The sequence below is a fragment of the Aulonocara sp. 'chitande type north' Nkhata Bay genome, linkage group LG10, assembly GCF_057382095.1.
Source record: "Aulonocara sp. 'chitande type north' Nkhata Bay isolate Kocher_YH1m ecotype deep benthic linkage group LG10, A_spYH_male_GT1.1, whole genome shotgun sequence".
NCBI lineage: Eukaryota > Metazoa > Chordata > Actinopteri > Cichliformes > Cichlidae > Aulonocara > Aulonocara sp. 'chitande type north' Nkhata Bay.
Window position 1 is genome coordinate 20,814,958 of NC_141353.1, and position 24,765 is coordinate 20,839,722.

General features: G+C 42.3%; 1 protein-coding gene across 1 annotated transcript in view; it reads right to left on the reverse strand.

Moving 5' to 3' along the window:
• Positions 1-16,760, reverse strand: part of caln2 (calneuron 2) — a 34,273-nt gene extending 17,513 nt beyond the window's left edge. The window contains exons 1-4 of the mRNA XM_086308985.1: positions 15,878-16,760; positions 10,343-10,467; positions 4,728-4,871; positions 2,736-2,848 (exon numbers count right to left, since the gene is read on the reverse strand). Coding sequence (XP_086165111.1) covers positions 2,736-2,848; positions 4,728-4,871; positions 10,343-10,460 — 375 coding nt within the window. The 5' untranslated portion in view covers positions 10,461-10,467; positions 15,878-16,760. The remainder of the gene's footprint in view (positions 1-2,735; positions 2,849-4,727; positions 4,872-10,342; positions 10,468-15,877) is intronic.
• Positions 16,761-24,765: the final 8,005 nt, after the last annotated feature.

The following is a 24,765-nucleotide window of genomic DNA, read 5'->3' on the forward strand; positions in this document are numbered from 1 at the left end:
ATTGTGATGGTAGATGAGCAGCGGTTATCCAGCCGGACATGTTGGGGGCGGTTGGTCAGGAAGTCCAGTAACCATTTGCAGATGAGGGAACTGATACCCAGGTCTGTCAGTTTCCTGATGAGTTGTGAGGGGTGGATTGTATTGAATGCTGAACTGAAGTCTATAAACAGCATTCTGGCGTAGGTGTTGTTGTTGTCCAGGTGTGAGAGGACAGAGTGCATTGCGATGGAGACTGCATCCTCTGTGCTCCTGTTCCGGCGGTATGCGAATTGGTGGGGGTCCAGGGTGGGGGGGAGACAGGATTTGAAGTGTGCTAGGACCAGTCGCTCTAAGCACTTAGTGATGATGGGGGTGAGTGCTACTGGGCGGTAATCATTGAGGCAAGATGGGTTGGAGTTTTTGGGTATCGGGACGATGGAGGTGGATTTGAAGCAGGCCGGTACCACAGCGTGGGCCAAGGACAGATTGAATATGTCTGTGAGCACTCCTGCAAGCTCCCCAGAACACGCTCTGAGAACACGCCCGGGGATGCCATCAGGGCCTGCAGCCTTGTGGACATTGATCCTGCTCAGCACCGCTCCTACATCGGTGGGGGAGAGAGTCATAGGTTGGTGGTCTGGCGTCATGTCTGCTTTGGTTGTGGTTGTGGGGTTCCCTCGCTCAAAACGAGCATAAAAGTTGTTGAGCTCGTTGAGGAAGGAGACATCAGAGGATGCGGGGGAGGGTTTGGTGGTCCTGTAGTCTGTGATGGTCTGGAGTCCTTGCCACATGCGTCGGGGGTTGGAGTTGGAGAAGTGTTCTTCTACCTTCTTTTTGTAATGGTGTTTGGCTTTTTTGAAATAAACATATTTCTCATAAGCTATAAACACTGTTAAGATATTGGTTTAAAAACTGTTGTTTGTAAGTGACTGTCTTTAGGTGCTGCAGCTTAATTTGCAATGGAAGAGTGGGTGCTAGCTTTCTCAAATTTAATTTACTGGCTGTCAGAGCGAATGCGGTAACTTGATTCGGGAGTTTTTCAAAGCAGATATCTAAAGCTCAGTGAGATCGCACTCACACCACGCTACAGTGGAAAATCAACAGTGAACCAAAGGAGTTTTTTCAGAGGTACACCAAACAAAAAGAACGCAGAATCACACGACTGCGCAGAAGTCAATAAACAGGTACGCACGGCAGTTCCACTCTCCCCAGTGAAACCATCATGCATCTCTCAGAGCGCAGATATTATTCGAACATACTGAACTGAGTCATTATGGCCCATCACAATGTATCCATCATGGCGGACCTCTTCCATCTCTCTCAACATGATGGCTCTGCCTCTTTTCCCGTCTCCCACTGAGGTCTGTGGAAAATAAACAGGCTCACAAACACACACACAAAATCCCCCCCTTTTGCTTTTCCTACATTGTTTTGCTCCATTCTCTCCCTTGTGCTTCTTGACTCTACTGTCATTTCCCCCATCTCTTCTTCTTGTTTTTGTGAGGTGAACATTTCAAATCACCCTTGAGATGCACACTGTCTGCGACCTTCACAGTTTCTCTTACTCCGTCTGTCACCCCCCCCCCCCCCCTTTTTTTTTTTCTTGTGTGCTTTTCCTTTGTACTTCGATATCTTTATGTGGGGCATCCCCCCACACCACCCCCACAAACTCCCCATCCCCGCTTATTGTCCAGCTCTTCTCTCTATTCTGTCATCTCTTTCAGCCTCTCTGGCTTGCACACTGTCTGTCTTGCTCCATCTATTTGTCAGAGATTCAGCGTGTCTCATTTATAAAAGGTGTTCTGTTTCACACAGCATTCCTCGTTTTAAAAATTGCCTTTTTTTTGGTTGTTGTTTTTTGCAAGAATTTTCTTTGTTTTGTGAATGCGCGTGAATGGCTCATTGTTTCACCAGTTATATTGTCTAAAGTAACTGAACATTGAAACCTAGGATGAAGAATGCAAATGTGGCCCTGTGTGTGTTTGTAACCTGAAAGGCACACACACACACACACACACACACTTCTTCATTTCAATGAGTCACCCTGTTTCTCCTCTCATTTGACTCAAGGAAAGCACTGAACAGCTTCCTGAGCACTGTCGCTGTGCTCATCCAACCGTCCTCGCACTCAGCCTCCTCCCTACACATCAAAAGCGCACGTACACAAACTCAAAACTTTGCACTTTTCATTATTGTTGCATGTCTTACCTACGAGGCACAGAAAAAAGACTCGGAGAGAAGCTAATTTCTGTCTACAACAATTTTCAAAAACAAAGTAAGCACATGCAAATGAGCTTTATTTACTGTGGTGCCTAATTTGAACAGTGCATCCCCAAACCCCTCATTATGATAATGCTCTCTGCAACACATTAAATGATAAACACATGTATGCCCAAAAATCTCCAAAAACGTACATAAAGAAACACACTTAATTCTCAGCAGGTCTCTTTTCCTTTAAGACTCAGATCCAAAAAGGGGGGGAAAAAGCTATGCAAGGGAACAGCAAAGGCAGGTAGGGGGGCTGAGAGTGTATTTTGTGTATGTGTGTATGTTTTATGCTTGCCTGCAGAGTTCTTGGAGAAACTAGGGCTGTTCTCAAAGATGTAAGACTTGTTCTGACTGTTAAAATACATAGTCAGAGGTGAGGCGGAAGAAGTAAGAGGAAGCATAAGGGATTGAACTGATAAATGATGAGGAGAGTGAGTGATGAGCAACAGACTGTTGACCAGCTGGGAGGAGGAAGCTTTGTCTCTCACCTGCCAGAAGATGTTGTCAATGGTGTTGCCTAGAAATCCTTCTCTGTTGTCAGATGACAGCAGCTTGGGCCCCAGTATCGTCATGAACTCCTCAAAATCCACCTGGCCGTCCCCTGCAGGTAGACAAACACACACACAGAAAAAGAGGAGCAAGGAGACAGACCAGCACAAAAAAACAATCAGATACTGAGACAGGAAGGATGGCAAAGCAGAGTTAAATAATGCATTTTATGACAAAGTTCATTTCTTTCCAGAAACAAAGGAGATAGATCAACAGATGGGTGTGTGCTTTCATCCATGACGAGCACTCGTGCAGCATCGGCCTTAATTCACCTTTCGGATACAATGCGTGGACCTGCACGAGTGTGTGCCTGTGTGTGTCTGTGTGACTGATTTTTGTGACAATTCAGGGATCATTTGGCAGATTTAAATTCAAAAGAGACAACTTTGCGTGTGCTTGCATTATGTATTCTGCAGCCGTATGTTGTTATAGATAACAGTCAACAGGCAGCGCCCCGTGGAATAAATACACGCACTATGGCAGCACATTGTAAACACCATAAAACACCCAGACTTATTACACTGTATATTGCCAATATTGATTTTATGACCAGTTAAAATTGTTATCTAATGTTCGGATTATTACGTGTTATCGTAAGGAGCATATTAGACGCATTAGTAGTCTGGACAAGGTGCGGTAATGTTGTGTGAGAACACCGTTGTGTGTGTCAATTATTATTTTTATTCCCTCCTGAAAATTATTTGTAATTTGGAAGATATAATAGAGAAAAAAATGATTCAAACAATACCCACAGATAACGCTAGAGAGCCTGAAAATGTTCTATAAACACACCAACAATTCAGTATGTTGAATACAAAATTAAGTTTTTGGTATATGAAGACATTCTTCTGAAGAAAATATATCTTCCTATACTTATTACAAAATTATGCATTTTTTGCAGTAAATGTCTTATTATCACTTTTAAATTATTTTTCAAAAATGACTAGGAGATTACAGACCCATAAAATAAACCATTATCTTGTATTATAGGATACTGCGCACATGAAAGAGCATCAGCTTAGTTCCAAAGCCTGACTACAGCTTCTCAAAAGAAATTTGAATTAACATAATATAGAACAATCTTATTTTTTTAAGACTATTTGCCTAAAGCTGAGGGAAAAGGATAATGCCGGATATCAGAGGATCAAGAATGCTTAAGAACTGATTTAATTATACATATAAAATACATCCGAAGAACTGCGCAGGTTTTCTGACACCTTATAAAATTTCTCATTCTTAAAATAATTTTGCCTTTCAGTGCTTTATGAGCGGTGACATGGGGATGATAGCAGTCAGGGATAAAGGATTTTAAAAGAGATACTGTCTCTCAGCAGAACAAATGGCAGTGCTGCTCTCAAGCTGCTCATGGACGCAAAAAGCTTCTAGCTTTGACCTTTGATATTTACAGCGAGCCGTGAAATCAAGAGCAGGCTGATAAGAACCGGCCGAAAGACTGACTAGCTGGTTTGTGATTCAGGGACTGCTGATGAGAAATTGCGGCCCTCTGAGAATTTACAAGCAAAGCAGGAGTTTAAGGAGGAGGCAGGTTCTCTCTCTGTTGTCTCCAGGTGAATTAATTTTAGATAAGTGACCACCTGCTGCCATTTAGGCACTTCAAAGTTTGAAGGACACTGTAACTAAAACTAAAACCCCTTTTTAGCCTCAAGCAAGTGAAAGAGGAATTAAGTTCTGCAAGACTGCATTACTTAAGTCATTTACACTTCATTAAAAATGCAACACATTTAAACATCATGATAAGCTTCTCTCTAAAAGGATAACATTACAACATTTTTTATTCCAATATAAACACAAATATTTTATGTAAAACAGTCGCACATGCAGAGTTGCACTCTGTGTTTTGCATATGTGAAAATGCATGGTTTGCTGCTCCATGCATGCACCCAAGAGTGTGTCCTTATGTAGCATCTTACCATCCATGTCCAGTCTCTGCATGATGATGGCTAACTCCACTTCACTGGGCATGTAACCCAGGGAACGCATGGCCATGCCCAGCTCCTGTTTGGAGATGAAACCATTCCCATCACGATCCAGAACACGGAATGCCTCACGGATCTCTGCGCAGCAAACATACAACACATCGCTGTGCATCACTGTCAGTCTCTCAGCTTCTTTATCTTGTTTGAGGAGATAAGACACATGTTTTAAAAGTTAAACCTACACACTTATCATAGATAAAACTCTCTGTAAATATTTATCTTGTTGAGGTCACTGTGTTGGTTTCTGGTTAGTTGGGAATAAAGTTGCAAACTTCTTAATTTATGTTATAAGCTGGAAACTGAAACAGCCAGTGAAATCTCTTTATTGGCATTTCCCAAACCTCTTTCTTGTGTTTATATTAAATTATGTTTTGTTTTATTCATTTACATTAATTCATTCATATTTAAGTTACTTTGATTGATACGCAAAATGCAATTGCGTTAATAGTAATTGTTTCTGTCTCTGGGAACAAAGCAGCATGGTGTCAATTAAATGTCTAGCAGCTGAACTGCACGGATTGTTCATTAAACAAGATTACCATGAACCACAAAAAAGTGGCGAACATCAATATTTTTCACATCAGCAATCGATCAAATGCCTACTTGTACATTAAATGGGTCATAACGAGTGACAGTCAGTTCCTCTCAGCTCTATAGAGTTTCTGCTCACATTTTTGAATTTCCAGCCTTAAGCGTGACTGTTTGCATTCAGTCTCGCATGCTGCTGCATGATGCAGCTGTTTTCTGCATCGTAGCTTCCCACCTCACAATCTACCACATCTCACAGGTTATTGGCCGTAAAACAACAAATATGACCTTGACCTTGAGCATAATATGGGTGATCATTGTGTTTAAGTGTGATTAAATTCTGGGCAATGCTGCAGAAGGAGCAGTAATTCTTGTGAACTCCTGACAAATGAATGAATGGATAAAGATACAATGAAGGTTCTGTATGGCATGGGCTCACTGGTCATTTGGATGAATGAGCTAAAAGGCTTCCTTGACCTCTTTGTGCACAACCTGCTCAGCTCCAAACAGCAGACAGACAAATTAGCTGCTAACTGATGGACATGAAGCGGCAGGACAGAAGATCATTGAGAGTTTATAGAGACAAAAACAAAGTCCAAACGAAAAAAAAAAAGTATATCTATCTATCTATCTATCTATCTATCTATCTATCTATCTATCTATCTATCTATCTATCTATATATATATATCTATATCTATCTATATATATATATATATATATATATATATATATATATATATATATATATATGTATATATATATGTGTGTGTGTGTGTGTGTGTGTGTGTGTGTGTAATTTAACCCAACAATTTCTGTGCCACAATCAATGCTAATCATTTTAATCGCAGGTCAAAGTCATGTGACTTATTTGAAATGTTGTCAGGGAAACTAAAATACATTTTAATGTTTTAAATATGAGGGCAATCCGGTTGTTCAGTGATGACGTGACGAATCCTACTTCCGGGTCTAAAGTAGTTTGCGTTTAATATGGCTTTTGTGTTGTTAACATGTTTAATGTTTTGTATTTTCTTCTATTTAATCTCAAAAAGCTCCTAAAACAGTCAGTGATCCCTGTTGACCTCCCTCGGCTTTTATTACCGCTAATCATTTATTTAAGCTCAGTTTTTAAAACCTTAGGATGTAACTACAGCCCAGCCCATGCAGCAGTATATGAATGACTAACCTCGTATTGTGGATGGATTATCTCAGTTGTTCTCCTGGCTGAAGTTTGGTCCTTTAACAGCATCCTGCCATGCGATTACATTTGTTCCTGACCACCGAGAACACTCACGTTAACTTTTATCGAGTGGAAAAAAAAGTTAGCTTGTTTATATTATGCTAACATAGCTGTGTCGCTAGCGGTCACGTAGCACATCATTATATACCAGCTAGCCCAACTTCAGTAACCTTACAAACGTCACTGCTGTTTAGTTTTCCATCTTCATTTATGTTGGAAGTGATAACAGAGCTGTACGTTTTAATTTGTTTCCAAAACCCCGCAGTCAGGACATGCTATATTGTATTTAGATAGAAGCTAGCGAGCTAACTCCCTGCTAACTTCTAACTCCGTTAAATGTCATAAATTCCGTTTTCATGGATGCCTGGATGTTAAACTCAATTGTTACACCTGGTAGAGCAGAACGCTGATCATTTTATTAAAGATGAAAGACTTTAGACAGTTTTTCAACTCTCAGTAATGCCATAGTGATCGTTTGATATATGGACCTGCAGCGGAGTTTAGACCCAGACACGGCTAGTGATGTCAGACTGAACAATCGGATTGCAAACAACCCGCTCTCTGGTTCGATTTAACAACAATGTTCATACCGTCTCCAGCCTCATAAAATGAAAAACTAAAAATGCAATTGTGAGTCATCAGATGGTGTCAGGGAGATGGACTAATCCATGGGAAAGAAATTAATCATTAACAGGATTTAGCAGGTTTGTAGCTGGTGCTGAAAGGTGCTTCCCTGGTGTTGATAACAGGCTTCCCCATTAACTGGAAGTGCCACAGACAAATCAAGGTGAGAGTGATCTCCCGCCCTCGCTCCCTTTGTCCCTCTCTCCCTGTTCTTGCTCTTTTACATCTTTGTGTACTTAGTGTATTTTACAAACCCCGAGGGAACTGTCCCAATCCCTCCACGCAGCACAATCACCACAAGAACTGCCAAGAGCATTTCCGACTCTCTCCTCCCACATAAAAGGCTTACTTCTATCTTCAAATTGTAAGTAAACACACGGCTTGCAAGGCATCTATCTTTTCATGCAGCAGAATTACTCAAACCTCCGAGGACCGTCTTACAAAATACATTGGTCAATCTCGGGGCTAATTACCTGTCAATCAGTTAGCGCTGTCTGAGAAGAGGAGGGAGCTCTGATTTGGAGTTAGGGGTCGAACTCAACGACGCTATAAAGACGACAGAGGTGGGACAAGCTTTGCAGGACTTTATCTAATATCTTTTAGCGAGCAAGCATTCAGTGCGTTGCGGATCTTTTTTTGCTTCAGGGGTCGGAGCGGGTGCCATTTCACCTAGCGTTCTGCAAATCTTTACAGAAGGAACACAACCAAAAGCACAATTTCCCAAAGACTAATCCCTTTTTCAAACCTTAAACAATGAATTTTACATGAAGTTCATCTCTCTGTGTCTCTCTCAGGCCTCGTGTCATTAATATTCTTATCCTGACATGCAGCTCCTTCCTTCCTTTGTGTATTAAGTCAGCCTCAGATCTGTCTCCTATGCCTGTCTTTTCACTGTCAGTTGCGTGAGAGCTGAAGTTCAGTCACAGCCCCCGCCTAAGCCTGTAAATATCCCCTACGGCTGATAACTAGACTCAAGCACCATGCCACTGCCTCCCCCAACAAAATAAAGTGAGAAACAGAGGCGAGGGATTGGGAATGCGGGTGAATGTGCGGCCTCCCAAAACAAAGTGAAATGTATTTGTATGCAGCTCAACAGTGAAGAGTAGATTTTCAACAGGGTACAAATGAGCTAGTCCCTGATATATTACTGTGAAATGCCTGCGTGTGTTCGTGTGTTAGGCTCCAACCCTGCCTGTGCATGACTCGGTATTATGTGGTCAACCCCCAGGACTATACATGTTCTTGATGTGATTGATGAAATGCCTTAAAACTAGAGAAATGATAGGAGGGATCTACACAGGGGTGATTAACTAGCTTTCTATCTGCAGTAACAGATGATCCTAGAAGAACCTTCAGCATCTCTCTGAAGTGGGATTAGGAGTTTTCAAATGCTGGCAGCATATACCACTGATATTTGGTCCACATCAAACAGTCCCATTGCTTACAACGAAGCTGTAGCTGACAGGCACTAGATAAGACCACATCAGGATGTCTGGAACCTAAGAGTCCAGATTCAATTTATATAAAAGCTCTACACACGGCCAGACTACTTTCACGTTCTTGCTGCCCTTGACTAACAAGACACAGACAGAGGCCAACCAGACTAATGATGATGAGACGTTTTACTGTACCCGCTCTGCTCGCAGTAAAGCAACTGTTTTATTGAACTGGGTTGAGTTTAGTTGTGCACAAGGGACGCTGGATTAAAAGATTTATACTACAAAGTACTTCATACCAAAGCTCATTCGAGCAAGCTACAATGGGCCACATGTATAAGCACAAACAAACAGGCACAGTCAGAGAGTCAGAGACAAACGCTCATGCTCTCATTCCTCGGTCTATGGCAGGATTAGCTGTTTGTTTCATATCAAAGCACAACCATAGGGTAAGAAGTCTTTGTCTTTTACACCTGGTCAATCACATCAAATCAGGACCCAGATGTACTGCATGCACAGCACGATTTTGGATCGCTGCAGAAAAGCTGGCACTCAGTGAAGTGCGCCCATGATGTATAAATTCAGTAAAGGCCAGTTTAAAGGAAAACCCTATTTGTTTTCCCAGGTTAAAGCACAATAAAGATAAATTTTCACTCACCAAAGTAATCGCCGGGAAAGAAAAGCATAATTACGTCAGATTAGTTGCCATTTAATTTACCAGCACTACTGGCAGTTAGCACCTACAGGGTTGATAACGATCAACCCTGTAGGACACATCTACTGTTTATTTTGGATGTCGAATTTGATTTAGGAAGTCTTTCTTCCTACTGTGGTGAATGTTTATACGGTTACATGCGCATCAACACAAGAGTCGAGGCAAGTCTTGGGCTGAAACAACCCAGCATTCACTAGAGAAAAATAAACAGCCTGCACATTGCAGCTCTTCATCAGACCTTTATGAGCCAGACGCTCAAAAAGTTAGTTTTCATGATGCAATAAACAGATAAAACTTGGGCCCCACAGTGGGTTAGATGTTGATTCTTGTGTTTATAACATGGCTGCAGTTTTATCACTTTTCTTTCGTGGTCCTTATAAATCTGACTAACTGTGGGGATTTGTTTACAAAGAGTCTATGAACCAGTTTAAAGGGAACACTTGCTGTACTGAATCCATGTTTTTTTTTTAGTAATGTTGCTAGATTCCTCGTAGTAGATTAAGATCTTAACTGATAAAAGTATTGGTCAGAGCTGCAAAAATAAACCTCCTTAAAATAGTCTTTTTCTGGTTATTTACACACACAAACATTACAAAAAGGTGTATTTTTGCTCAAATTATTAATGTGTAGCGTTGCTTTCCAAGAATCTATTTGCCACATCAAAGCCTTTGGTGTGAACACGTAACATCAATTTTCATGGAAGATGAATTTGAATTGAAAACTTAAATTACCATACCAGTATCAACTGGTCATATATACATTCTGTCAGACACTGCTTCCTTCTGAGCCCATTGAATTGATTTTATTTCCTGAGCACTATAATTGGAAACCAATGAATCCAGTCAAGCTCAGACAAAGTGGCTAAATGGAAAAACTTTTCCTCTGGAGACTTGGAGCAGTGTAACTGCATTGTTCTGGCAGCGAACCATTAATTGCTAGTACCTCACACTTCATTCTGCATCCCCACACACTCCCCCCTTCTCTCGCTCCCTTTGTCAGCACACTCACCTCCCAGCTCCTCAGTGGAGAGGCTGGTTAGCTGGAAGGCTTCGTTCCCCTCTGCCAGGGAGCTGCTCAGGTAGTTGTCTGGATAGAGCAGGCCCGCCCGCACATGGTGGAATGGCATCTTCTCCCTGCAGAGCACACATACACACAATCTAAATAAGCTATGCATGCCACAGGTAAGAATGAGGTGAGAATGTGTGGCAACGCATGGGTATTCTAAGCAGTCATGAGCCCTTTTTTAGAAACACGAGGTCCTGCTGAGGCAACATTGTTCCTTCCACACTTCTAATGTTCAATCCAGTCTCCTCCTTTCAGAATCGCAGTGACAAATTATGTAATCACATTACAATTCAACGGAGTCACAGAAAATATTCCACTACTATTGTTCTGATAATACCCTCATAGTACAGTCAGGCGATTCATCTCCTTTTGTCTTTGTCCTGCTTGGTCTTTGTTCAGTCTCCTTGGTCCACAGAGGAGAAGCGCCACACGCTTGCCAGATATAATTTCTTCTAACCCTCCCTGTCAGATCTACTGACTAGCTGTCCCTCCAGACAGTCCCAAACGCCACCCAACACCTCGCTGAGACACCTCGGGGCGAGACAGGGCATCAATCAACCGTGGCCCACGCTGTCGTATGATCAGAGCCATTCTCTGTTTTGATTCATGAGAGTCATGCCTCTGAGGGCTTGTAATATTTTGACACTTTGGCGATATGCTTCATGTTATATTCCTGCCAATAGTACACAGTGAACTGAGCTGAAGGGAGGGAGAAAAAGAAAGAAAGATAGATGGATAGATAGGTAGGTAGGAAGAGATAGAGATCCCAATAGGATTTTGCGAGCCAGCCACTGCCAGACAGGAGAGATAGATTTGGAAGTGGGGGTATCTATGAGATGGGAAACATGGCAGAAATATAAACCATCTCCTCTCCTTCTAGACTGAAATCCTTTTTGGATTTTGGAATTGGAGCAGAGGGAAGAAAATTACCCAAAGTGTGCAAAGACAAAAACAGCCTAAAAGGTTAAGAGCAGTGCGATTGCCTGTTCTGATGATCTGTGGAGGGCATCAGGGGTGAAAATTGCATATGTGCATGAGACAGAGGCAGACAGCAAACAAAGTGCGTGCGGGGAAGTATTTATGTATCCATAGTTTTGTGCGCTCGGAGGAAATTTGCTCTTCGGTCCATCTGCTCCTGGGTCTACTCGTGCCTCACCTGCACATTAAAGGTACTGCGGTCACCGTGGCAACATATATCTGTTCTGCAGACATCGGTCTCAGCCAACAAGACGCAAACACACACAGACACACTGAGGTCTCATTATTAAACATTTCCAGGTACTACCTGCAGTGGCTGCATGTCACATGGAGAAATAAAATGAAAGCTTAATGTGAGAATATTTGCGTTAATTCATAATTAAAAAGTTCAAATGTTTCCAAACAGTTTAATAGAATCACAGGGCTTTCTGCTTCAGCTATACTTACTTTGGTGTGACCAGTGGAGGGTGGTTGTTACTAACTACTGTTGCTTTGTAACAGACACTGAGCTGTTTTCACACATAAACTTCAAATGCATTCTCACTACTAGAGCTCCAGTTGGTTTTGGAGAAGGGTGGTGCTTACTTAGAGCATGCACAAAGAAGACCACATGGGCTTGACTGGTCATCTCGCAGACTTTAAACTATAAGGAGCTGCAGGTAAAAGAGGCTTTGATATCACATCAAAGCTATTCGGACATTTGGTTTGTCACATGCAGCACTACAGAGAAGTGAGAAACAACACAAAAACACTCCAGGGCTGCAGTGCATGTGTGATAATGGCTCATTAATTCTGTTGCTTTTACCCCACATTTACTGCACTTTGCTGCCACGCTGGCTCCTGTTTTCCAAAAATTACTCGAAGGTGCTTTGTGTGGATTGGCAACATCAGTGAAATACAACCACACTGAGATTCAGCTCATTTAGAAACTGGCTTGCATGGCTGCAGGTTCAAATCCTTCATCTTCATGTTCTCACAGCAGAATTTAATAACTTAAAGCAAGGTTTGGGTCATACTTGTCAAGTCATTTTGTTTCATTGTTGCTAAGCTCAGCAGCAGCAGGTAGGTAGTTGAACAGCTTTATAAACTGTCTTCCCCTCACCTAATCACATTATTACTTAAGACTCCTCTTAATTTTGTCTATGTTAGCCTGCTGCCCATTAACGAAATAGTATTAACAATAAATTAAGACAATTAAAATGACTCTTACATTGTATTGTGGTAGAAAAAAAATGTAATAAAATAACTTAAAATGAATATTTCCCATTAAGTAACCCAGCACTGGGATACACATGACATCTCAGTCTGAACTAAAACTAAAACAATAAACATTGCATCTGGGAAAATGTGCAAAAGATGAGAAGGTGACAATCTCCTAGTCAAATGCAGCATTGATGCCGAATTTTATTGCCACTGACATCATTTTTTTTCATTCGACTTATATCTTTCATGCTCAATTTATTTTTTTATTTTTTCTGTCAGATTTTGTTCATTCACAGTGACATAAATCTAACCCCATATGTGAGCACTATGAATGCTGTCCAGCCTAAAAATGTGGCATTATCTGCATATTTGATAAGACACTCCACCCTCCAGTGCTGCAGTTAAAAGCTATACGATAGTTACTTTTGATTTGGGGGATTCAGAACAAGTCATGTGCATAACCTGATCCTTGCTTTTGGCACATTTGTTCTGATGTATGCATGCATGCTGTTTATTTGTCATGGTTTAGCAGTCTGCTGCAGATATCCAGTATTTAGCCTATGGGAACAAAACGACGACGGCAGTAATGAAGATTTAATGTGTGAACATTAGCCACAGAATAAATTCTCAAATTCTTCAACGACTCAAATGAGCAGGAAATGGGAATTATTCAATCAGCGGACAAATAAATAAGACATATGATATGAAATTAATATGAGAATGTATTGCAACAGTCCATCTGTTCACACAATTGTTCCCCTGACAGAAACGCCCACTCACTCGTGGCAAAAACCAGCAGACACGCGTGCACAAAAATCAAACACTTGCACACCGGTCCTTTCTCTCTGTTGTTTTCCATCCTTCTCCTGTATATTTTTGGATGGTGGGTTTTTTTCTACTTGTGAAATCACCCACTGTTGTCACAGAGATGGACATTAGCGCTGACATGATTTAGCAGAGAGCCACCATCTGATAAGCTTCATTCACTGTGTGAGAGCAGGATGAGGAATAGTGGAATAGTGGACATAAAGGCAGGTGTGTTCGTGGGGCATGCAGGGGCAAAGGGGATGAAAGGAGCGAATCAAAGTGGGCTGACTGACAGTGTTTGAACTGTGGGGTCACTTGCACCCCAGGTAGCCCATTTTCAAGTCTGCAATGGTGGTGATCAGAACAGATTTGAGCTCAGAGAGGAGAGGCTGAGATGAAGCGAAACGAGGTACTGTGAGTGAGAGAGAGAAAAAAAGCGTTGCATAGGGAAAATGGAGAATAATGGTTTTTTTTCTCACCTTCCTCACCTCTTCCCCATGGAGTAAAATGCATTAGCAGAATAGTAGGAAAGAGATGAGGGGATCACACCATTGCTTTTTTTCCAGCAGCATATGCACAGTGCAACCATCAAAAGCAGGCAATCCTACAACAGATTAACAATATCAGATTTTCTCTTCCACATCAAGGAGAACAGGTTTTTACTTCTACTGCAGCCAACAGTTAACCATCGAAACATACAACTACTAACTACAACTAAGCCATTAAACATCATCCAAGGCTTCTCTGATGTGCACAAGAGCTGTAAGCAGGCCCAGGAGATAGATACCAGATAAACGAACCAGTGATCCTCTCTGCACTTCAAGCCAGTAAAACATCATTTTTTCTCTTCATGTCTCCTTCACTTTCAGTTAAAGCCTATGCCACCTGCCAACAACAATGAAAGAGCACAGCTGATCATCTGAAGCACCAGTGCTGGAAACAGCTAAAATGCCACTCTGTGATTCATCATCCTTCAGTTACTATAAACCACAAAGGAAAAAGAAATATGGAGAGAAGGTCTTGTGAATTTATGGATCAAAGAAAGACATGTCTAAGATCGACAAGAAGCCCACAATAAAGTTGTGTCTTATTAGATTTACAGATTTTAAACCAACAGAAATGGTTAATTAAATAATTCACTGTGCCTCTGCACAATGTCACATTGTCAGCATCCCACTGAAGTCACCTTGGGCAAACTGTCTAGCTGTCACTGCACAGCTTTGATATCAGTTGTCTTTCTTCTGCCCATCAAGGCTGTATTCTAAAAACATCTCTCCAACGAGGCGCTGTATGGACTGTGAATCCTGCCGCCCCAAACCCCCTCTGCTGGAGTTCAACTTGGGTCAATTTCAATCCCCATCTGCAGCTGCTGCGCTAATTGAGCAGCTCTGCTGAGTATGTGATCTTATATCAGGTGTTTTGAAAGAGGCTGTTAGCATCCCACCCAACAAGGGGGAAAAAAGCTGGACACTCATGATAGTGTTCCATACTGCGCGCCTCTGCGGCGGAGGGAGCGCAGCTGGACACACACCACTCCAAGCTGCCAAGCTGCTGATCTGTCACACACACTCACCGCATAATGGGGTGTGCGAGGATTTGAAAATGAAAAACATTCATGTATGCTAATACCCCCCCACCCCCCACCTCAACTTCTTTAAACGAAGACTACACGAAAAAAAAACATACAAAGTCAAACTAAATCTACACTCCCAATTACCTATAATACCCACCATCCGTTACCATCCACAGGCGAGTCTCCTCCAGGGTATCAGATGATGAATGTGTGTAAGGCAGGTGACAGATTTGGCCATCACGCTTTATGACTGTGGAGTTTTAGAGCATCTGGCAATGAGAACGAATACAACTGGGCTTTAGACTGCAGCCAGTCTCCATTTATCAGAACCAATATGTGAGCTGCTAAAGCCTGAGAGAACCGGAGAACGGCTGAAGAAGCCACAGAGCATAATGCATAGAGTGAGATGGAGTGTTATGCACCCTGCTGCGTACTGAGACAATCATACTGTAATTACACTTATGGCGCGTGTGAGATGGACCTATAATCACCTAATCATATCGATCAAACCCACACAGCGCTCTGACTCGCGCAGACAGAAAGATTTTAAGAAATAATATATATTTTCAGATATGCACACACACACACACACACACACACACACACACACACACACACACACACACACACACACCACGCTGTTTTGTCACTTTGTCACCCATTAACAAAAAAAGCACGGCTCACACCTCGTCAACGCATACTGAGGTCTATATGTGCTCCGCACGCGCATACGCCCACGCGCACACAAGCCCTACACATTCACACGGACGAGATTACAACAGGTGCAGTCGCCTGCGCGTCTCCACGGCGATCAGAAGGACCGACGCATGGGCTCTAGGTCGCGGTAATCACCTTTATCACCTTTAACACGCCGCCCCGGAGGCAGCACGCTAATTGGCCGTGAGGGTATAGCCTACCTGCCCGTGAAACGACTTTTCCTCCGGTGTGCGAGTCACCCCGTTCTGTTAGAGCACCGTTGGCGGAGACGCTGAAGGTGTTTGTGTGAATTGCCAAGATGTGTTTATTCTGTTTGCATCCGTCCTGTGCTCTTGAGGAGTCCGTCCGACAGTCAAAGATGGACTCATTCAGTCTGTGTGTTGGACCTGCCTGGGGAATTCACCAGCGTGTCATGTGTTCCACACTTTTTAGATAGTTATTTAAAAAAATCAACTGGTTAGATGGGGAGGACGCTGGTGGTGGTGATGGTGTGAAATGTTGTCCGTTTTGGCTGAAACACAGACCCACATGAATGGCCTTATGTCCGCTTCCTACATCTCACTTCTCATCGCCATGTCTCGAGAATTTGGGGTCGTTTTGGGATGAAGCAGTTGGTAGGTAGAGTGCCAAATCTGCGTCCTATCAGCTCGCCCAGACGAACGCCACCCAGCCGCCCACGGGTCTGGGTCTAAGAACCGGTGCTGCTGTTGCAGCTGCTTCTCTCAGTCGCCTGTTATAAAACAAATTTTAAAAAGAAAGAAATGAAGAAAAAACACGATCTAATTCAATCTTCCTTGTCGAATTCAAACCACAGCGTGGATGATGCACGGCGAAAGCTTTGAGCGCAGATTTGTCAAGCAGCAAAGGGACGGGAAGGGATCTCCCGACGCTCCTGGTGCATCTATCACGGCTACTCCTGCTGACAGATTTAACCCATTTGTCAGTCCAGTCCGGTAAGGGAGGGGGCACATAAGGGGGGCGACGGCAGCAGGCTGTGTATAGGTGAGCGGGAAGATATGCGACGCCGTCCTCAGTGGGAGTTGCCCTTCTATCAGGTGTGTGTGTGAGAGAGAGAGGCTGTGAGGTCCGAGCAATTAAGGGTTCAACGAATCACTGAAACAAAGCCCCGGGGAAGTGTGTTTGTGTTTTTTCATTTAGCCATTCTTCACAGCTATAAGAGTCATTGATGACCAATTATGGTGTTTAGGAAGTGACATCAGCCGCAGTACTTAAATGATGCAGTGTGTCTACCCCCCACTCCATCCCTCACTCCCACCACCCTTCCCAGGTCTTCATCTTTTTCATCTTCTTGCAAGATTCAAGGCACCTTCCTCCACCCAAGCCTTTTTCTTTCCTTTCCTTTTATTTTTAAACCACTGTTATTAGACCTTCCTTTCGTTCTTATCAGGCTGTCTGTGTTTCCAGCCTCTGATGAAAATACCCCCATTTTACACTCCGTATACTAATTATATAATAGACCATGTGAAGCCTCAGCTTCCCCCCATCAGTGGGACCGCAGCAGCTCGATTGCAGTCTTTAGCCTTGAGGTTGAAAACTGTGTCTACCGCGCTGCTCCGCCGTAATATTTAAAAGTAGTTGGAGCAGCCCTTTTCAACACCCGGCGCACTCTCCTCGCGCTGGTCGCAAAGGGTTAATACATTATGCGTTCGCCTCAGGGATGTAGCAGCGTGATGGGCCGCTAGACTGCTGTTTCTCCCTGGGATTTGAGACATCAGTGAAAAGTAAAGACAACACAAGCGAGCCATAAATGTTTCACCGTGGCGCTCTGACGGTGCTGGGTACAGAGTTAATGAGGCTATCGAAGGTTTTGAACCTGACCTACAAAGCTCTGAACTTTACCTCTGTTTTTCTAAAGTTTCCTAAACATGAGCATTTTTCTTGAAGGGGGCGCTGTCCATGGTGCTGAATGGCTCCCCCTTATTTTCCATTAGAGGCGGGACAAATGAAGGTGAAGTAAAATGCCTCAACATTTAGAAGGATTTGGGATCTATTACGATATTTTTTTTAAAAAACACGTAAACATATTATCATACTTCATCTCTAAAATAACACTCTATGGCCACTCGCTGACCTTTTTAAATGTCAAAATCTAATTTCTGTACTTCTCTAATACTTTAAGATCCGCACTTTAAGGACAGAACTATACAAAAGGTGTCTTTAAAAAATAATAATGTATTTTTTTAGTACAGTTGGTGGACACTAAAACACGTACCACAAGGAAACATCTACACTCAACAAAAATATAAACGCAACACCTTTGTTACTGCTCCCATTCCCCATGGGATGGACGTAGAGACCTAAAATTCATTCCAGATACACAATATAACCATCCCTCCCAAACAGTGGTCACAAATCAGTCCAAATGTGTGGTAGTGGGCACATCTGCCATATTGAGATAATCCATCCCACCTCACAGGTGTGCCACATCAGGATGCTGATCTGACATCATGAGTAGTGCACAGGTGTACCTCAGACTGCCCACAACAAAAGGCCACCCTGGAATGTGCAGTTTTTTGCGCTATTGGGGGTCTGGGGACCCAGAACCGGTCAGTATCTGGTGTGACCACCATTTGCCTCATGCAGTGCAACACATCGTCGCATGGAGTCTATCAGATTGTCAATTGTGGCCTGTGGAATGTTGGTCCACTCCACTTCAATGGCTGTGCGAGGTTGTTGGATATTCGTGGGAACTGGTACACGCTGTCGTATACGCCGGTCAAGCACATCCTGAACATGCTCAATGGGTGACATGTCCGGTGAGTATGCTGGCCATGCAAGAACTGGGACATTCTCAGCTGCCATCTGCCCTGAACAATGTGAACCATGATTCATCCGTGAAGCGCACACCTCTCCAACGTGCCAGACGCCATCGAATGTGAGCATTTGCCCACACAAGTCTGTTACGGCGACGAGCTGGAGTCAGGTCAAGATCCCGATGAGGACGACGGGCATACAGTTGAGCGTCCCTGAGACGGTTTCTGACAGTTTGTGCAGAAATTGTTTGGTTGTGCAAACCAATTGTTCCAGCAGCTGTCTGGGTGGCTGGTCTCAGACGATCTTGGAGGTGAACCTGCTGGATGTGGAGGTCCTGGGCTGGTGTGGTTACACGAGGTCTGCGGTTGTGAGGCCGGTTGGATGTGCTGCCATATTCTCTGAAACGCCTGTGGAGACGGCTTATGGTTGAGAAATGAACATTCAATGCACGGGCGACAGATCTGGTTGACATTCCTGCTGTCAGCATGCCAATTGCACGCTCCCTCATTGCTTGTGGCATCTGTGGCATTTTGCTGTGAGACAAAACTGCACATTCCAGGGTGGCCTTTTGTTGTGGGCAGTCTGAGGTACACCTGTGCACTACTCATGATGTCAGATCAGCATCCTGATGTGGCACACCTGTGAGGTGGGATGGATTATCTCAATATGGCAGATGTGCCCACTACCACACATTTGGACTGATTTGTGACCACTGTTTGGGAGGGATGGTTATATTGTGTATCTGGAATGAATTTTAGGTCTCTACGTCCATCCCATGGGGAATGGGAGCAGTAACAAAGGTGTTGCGTTTATATTTTTGTTGAGTGTATGTATATATGTAACTTAAACATTATGACAGGACATTGAGAAAGGTGTTGTCCTTTTCGAGGAAATTCTGAGCATCAGACTGTTTACGCCCTGCATTCATGTGAATCTTTATACATCCATGTGCATCACTATGCTGAAATACTTTCTGTATTGGTTTCAAATAGATTTATTTCTTAACATTTCTCATTTTGTCTTATTATTCAAGACACACAAAGGAGCGATTTAATCTTCTTCCTTTTCTGTTAGCCTGGGTTCAGATGTTGGAGGGTAACAAGATGTGCATATATTCTGATGTAGTTCTGCAAGATTTCAAGCTTTCTGCATATTCAAAACGTGTCTTTCAGGATGAGTTTTGTTAATCTTGTCCATCTCAACTCTGAAACACAGAGCATGTTGGATTTATTTAATTCAATAGTGGACATTGGTTGCACACAATTGTTTTGCTTTGGCAGAAACTTAAACAACTGAGTTAAATCAACACAACTCATTCATATTCAATAAACCTGTGCATTTTGTGTTGAGAAAACATGATTGAAACATGTCTAGATGAAGTACAGTGGGGCAAAAAAGTATTTAGTCAGCCACCGATTGTGCAAGTTCCCCCACTTAAAATGATGACAGAGGTCAGTAATTTGCACCAGAGGTACACTTCAACTGTGAGAGACAGAATGTGAAAAAAAAATCCATGAATTCACATGGTAGGATTTGTAAAGAATTTATTCGTAAATCAGGGTGGAAAATAAGTATTTGGTCACCTCAAACAAGGAAAATCTCTGGCTCTCACAGACCTGTAACGTCTTCTGTAAGAAGCTTTTCTGTCCCCCACTCGTTACCTGTATGAATGGCACCTGTTTGAACTCATCATCTGTATAAAAGACACCTGTCCACAGCCTCAAACAGTCAGACTCCAAACTCCGCCATGGCCAAGACCAAAGAGCTTTCGAAGGACACCAGGAAAAGTATTGTAGACCTGCACCAGACTGGGAAGAGTGAATCTACAATAGGCAAGCAGCTTGGTGTGAAAAAATCAACTGTGGGAGCAATCATCAGAAAATGGAAGACATACAAGACCACTGATAATCTCCCTCGATCTGGGGCTCCATGCAAGATCTCATCCCGTGGGGTCAAAATGATCATGAGAACGGTGAGCAAAGATCCCAGAACCACACGGGGGGACCTGGTGAATGACCTGCAGAGAGCTAGGACCAAAGTAACAAAGGTCACCATCAGTAACACACTACAACGGCAGGGAATCAAATCCCGCAGTGCCAGACGTGTTCCGCTGCTGAAGCCAGTGCATGTCCAGGCCCGTCTGAAGTTTGCCAGAGAGCACATGGATGATACAGCAGAGGATTGGGAGAATGTCATGTGGTCAGATGAAACCAAAGTAGAACTTTTTGGTATAAACTCAACTCGTCGTGTTTGGAGGAAGAAGAATACTGAGTTGCATCCCAAGAACACCATACCTACTGTGAAGCATGGGGGTGGAAACATCATGCTATGGGGCTGTTTTTCTGCCAAGGGGACAGGACGACTGATCCGTGTTAAGGACAGAATGAATGGGGCCATGTATCGTGAGATTTTGAGCCAAAACCTCCTTCCATCAGTAAGAACTTTGAAGATGAAACGAGGCTGGGTCTTCCAACATGACAATGATCCAAAACACACCGCCCGGGCAACAAAGGAGTGGCTCCGTAAGAAGCATTTGAAAGTCCTGGAGTGGCCTAGCCAGTCTCCAGACCTCAACCCCATAGAAAATCTGTGGCGGGAGTTGAAAGTCCGTGTTGCTCGGCGACAGCCCCAAAACATCACTGCTCTCGAGAAGATCTGCATGGAGGAATGGGCCAAAATACCAGCTACTGTGTGTGCAAACCTGGTAAAGACCTATAGTACACGTTTGACCTCTGTTATTGCCAACAAAGGTTATGTTACAAAGTATTGAGTTGTATTTTTGTTATTGACCAAATACTTATTTTCCACCCTGATTTACAAATCCTACCATGTGGATTCATGGATTTTTTTTTCACATTCTGTCTCTCACAGTTGAAGTGTACCTCTGGTGCAAATTACTGACCTCTGTCATCATTTTAGGTGGGGGAACTTGCACAATCGGTGGCTGACTAAATACTTTTTTGCCCCACTGTAAGTTGAGCTCTTGGAATATATTAATCCTTCACAATTTTGTCATTTTTATTCCAACACTATTCAATAACCAGTACTACTTGGTCACTTAAATACTACATGTTGTCTTCATATTACATCAACAAAGTCTAGTTAACATAAAAAATTGAATGGATTTACAACAACTTCCATATCTTTATCTGGGTTGCAGGGGCATAACCCCAAAGTGATAGGTTAAGAGGCAGGGTCCACCCTGGAAAGCTCACCAGTCTATCACATAGAGACAAACAACCATTTGCACTCACACATACATGGGTAGTTTAGAATGACCAATTAACCTAACCTAATGAGTACAGGACTTCTAACTGTGGGAGGAAACAAGAATCCCCAGAGAGAAGCAACTGCAAGCTAGTTAGATTGTAGATTTGAACCCAGGACCTCCTTGCTGTGAGGCAACAGCACTAACCACCACGCCACCAATCCAGGCTTAACAACAGTAAGAAAGCTATGATTACAAGGCTTGATGCAGATAGCAGCTAGGATGGTGTGTGTATAGTTGTCTGCCTCTTATAACTCCAGTGATTTTCCTGCAGTTTGAAATCTTATGTGATCTTGTGAATTTCATGAGTCCAGCTACTAACCACTCTTACTAGATTCTATCATGTCATCTCAACAAGAACAAATTAAGTTGCTGAATTTCATTAAGACCCTACATGATTTAATTGCGTTCACCATAGAAACATGAAATTATTTTGTTCAAATTACAAGTTAGACTTTTGTAAATGAAACAAGTACCCAATTTCCTTTTTTTGGTATACTTTTTTGGTATACCAAAAAAAGCAGAGGCGGCTGCTCGACTTGAGACTCGAGATGGACGCCTTCCTCAAACCACAATCCAAAGGGCGCGAGACAAAATCACGTGCGGTGTCGCGAGATTTAACATTGCTATATTATTGACGTACTTCACTCGAACAAGATATGAACAACTTAATATACCCTCTCTGCATATCATGTAATTTCTATAGTTACACTGAACTTTAAAGCATGAGGCAATTGTGTTAAATACACGCAAGATGCCTACATAAATCCAAGAGATGGCCAGTCCCCTTTTTTCAGTATATGTTAGTGAAGCTGTAAAAGAAAAACAAGGAACATTAACTTAAGATTAGCGAACCAACTAAGAACACTGGTTAAACTGCAAAACAAAATTTAAACCTTCTCCTTTGTTTTTCTTTCTGCACCTGCAGGTTTATCAACATGCCCTGAGAAGTGAAGGTGATCCTGAGTGTGTCTGGAATACTGAAAAAATAAGCAGCTGCGGGACTTTTGGAAGAGGAATATTGTCCCACTCCTGTCTGACACAGGATTCTAACTGCTGAACAGTACTGAGTCTTCTTTGTTGTATTTTTCATTTCATGATGCACCAGATGTTTTTAATTGCTGAATGGTCTGGACTGCAGGCAAACCAGTTAAGCATCCGACTTTTCCACTGGAAAGTCATGGTTTTGTAATAGCTGCAGTATGCAGTTTAGCATTATCTTACTAATGTATCGAAGGCCTTCCCTTAGAAGAAAATGTCTTCTGGATGGCAGCATTAGTTGCTCTAAAACCTGTATATTCCTTTATGCATGGATGGAGCGTTTCCAGATGTGCAAGTTGCCAATACAATAGGTACTAATGTACCCCCATTCCATCAAAGATGCAGGCTTTTCACCTGAGCGCTGATAACAAGGCAAGTGGTCATTATCCTCTTTAGTCTGGAGAATGCTTTTTCCACGAGTTCTAAAAAGAAATGATAAATTACAAATTTTGATTAATCTTACCACAAAACACTTCTCTACTTTTGATCAGCTGATTTTAGATTCGCTTTAAGATAGCTGCATGCTCTCATTTGGCTTCTTCTGTGCATGATAGAGCTTTGACCTGCAGTTGTATTTTTTATATTTTTAAATAAATAATGATTGATTTTTAACACTTGGATGAAAATCAGTGACTGCCTGAAGTTTAGAACAAATGGATCACCGAATGCTGCGTCTCCCCTGTTGAGGTTCTCTTCCAGGCTTTTAATGCAACCTTCAGTTGCTGCTTGCTTGTAGGCCTCTGTGCTGGAAAAGCATGCTCTTGGTTACATGATCTCAAAAATATCCTATTTCTTTGATCTGGACAAACGTTTGGGTTGCTTTTGGAGCATCCTTGGGTCATTATCCATTTGCACTGAAACACTGATCAGTTTTGCAACATTTGGCTGAATCTGTGCAGAGAGTATAGCCCTGCACACTTTAGAATTCATCCTGCTTCCTCTATCAGCAGTCACATTATCAATAAACACTAGTGACCTGATTCCACTGGCAGCCATACATACCTTTTCCATAATGCTACCTCCACTATGTTAGACATATAATGTTGTATGTTTAATTAATTTAAGACCATAAGCTGTTTCTCTCCTACTCCTTTATTCCCATCATTCTGGTTCAAGTTCATCTTGGTTTCATTTGTCCAAAGACAGATGTTGCGTTGTTGTTTTTCTTAACTATAGAAATAATTCTGTCATCATGCACTTTTCTTCTTTTTTAGACCTTTTGGGTCTTTAGATGTTGCTAAGCTGGCCAGGTTCCATTGATTGTTGATTTGGCCTCTTCTACATTTTTTAGTATCTCTCTGAAAGGTTTATCTATTTATCTATTTATATTGGCAACCTCACTAACTTACAAGCTCTTTGTTTGGCCCTCATTTTTATCAATACAGTAAAAGCCATAAAATACATTTCAACACTTTTTCAGATGCGACTAACTAATTTTCTCAGAGATTAATAAAATATGCTGATTCTGATTCTTATATCATGTCTGCTTCTTTTCTCATTAAATAACAAGTGGACAGCCCTTACCTGGCCACAAAATAGCTGGACAGTCAGTAGCCCAATTAACTTTAAGCCTTTGAAAATGGGCTGATTATATCTCCAGTGAGTAAACATTTACTAGAATTTTTTTGTAAAACCCCTTGAATCTCAGCTGAAACGTGGACAACATCTGCATATTAATTAACCATGACTGTTTAATTTTAAAAGAACTGTAACAGCATCCAGAAGCAAAAGTACAAAAAAATATATCTTTATCCAACAAAATTATCAACCAAACACTGGTATTGTTTTTTTCCCTTTTCTCCATGTAGCCTGCATGTATTACAAGTATCTCAAATATAGTGCAGAACTGAGAGCTCTTTAAAATATATATTACCTAATTCCATTTTTAGATGAATGTGGTGTAAAAGGTCTACAATGTAGTCCGTGCCTCTTCTTTACAAGTTAGAACTTTGGCCTTTTTCTGCCACTATTGAACTGTTACAGCAGGGATTCCTAAATACAAAA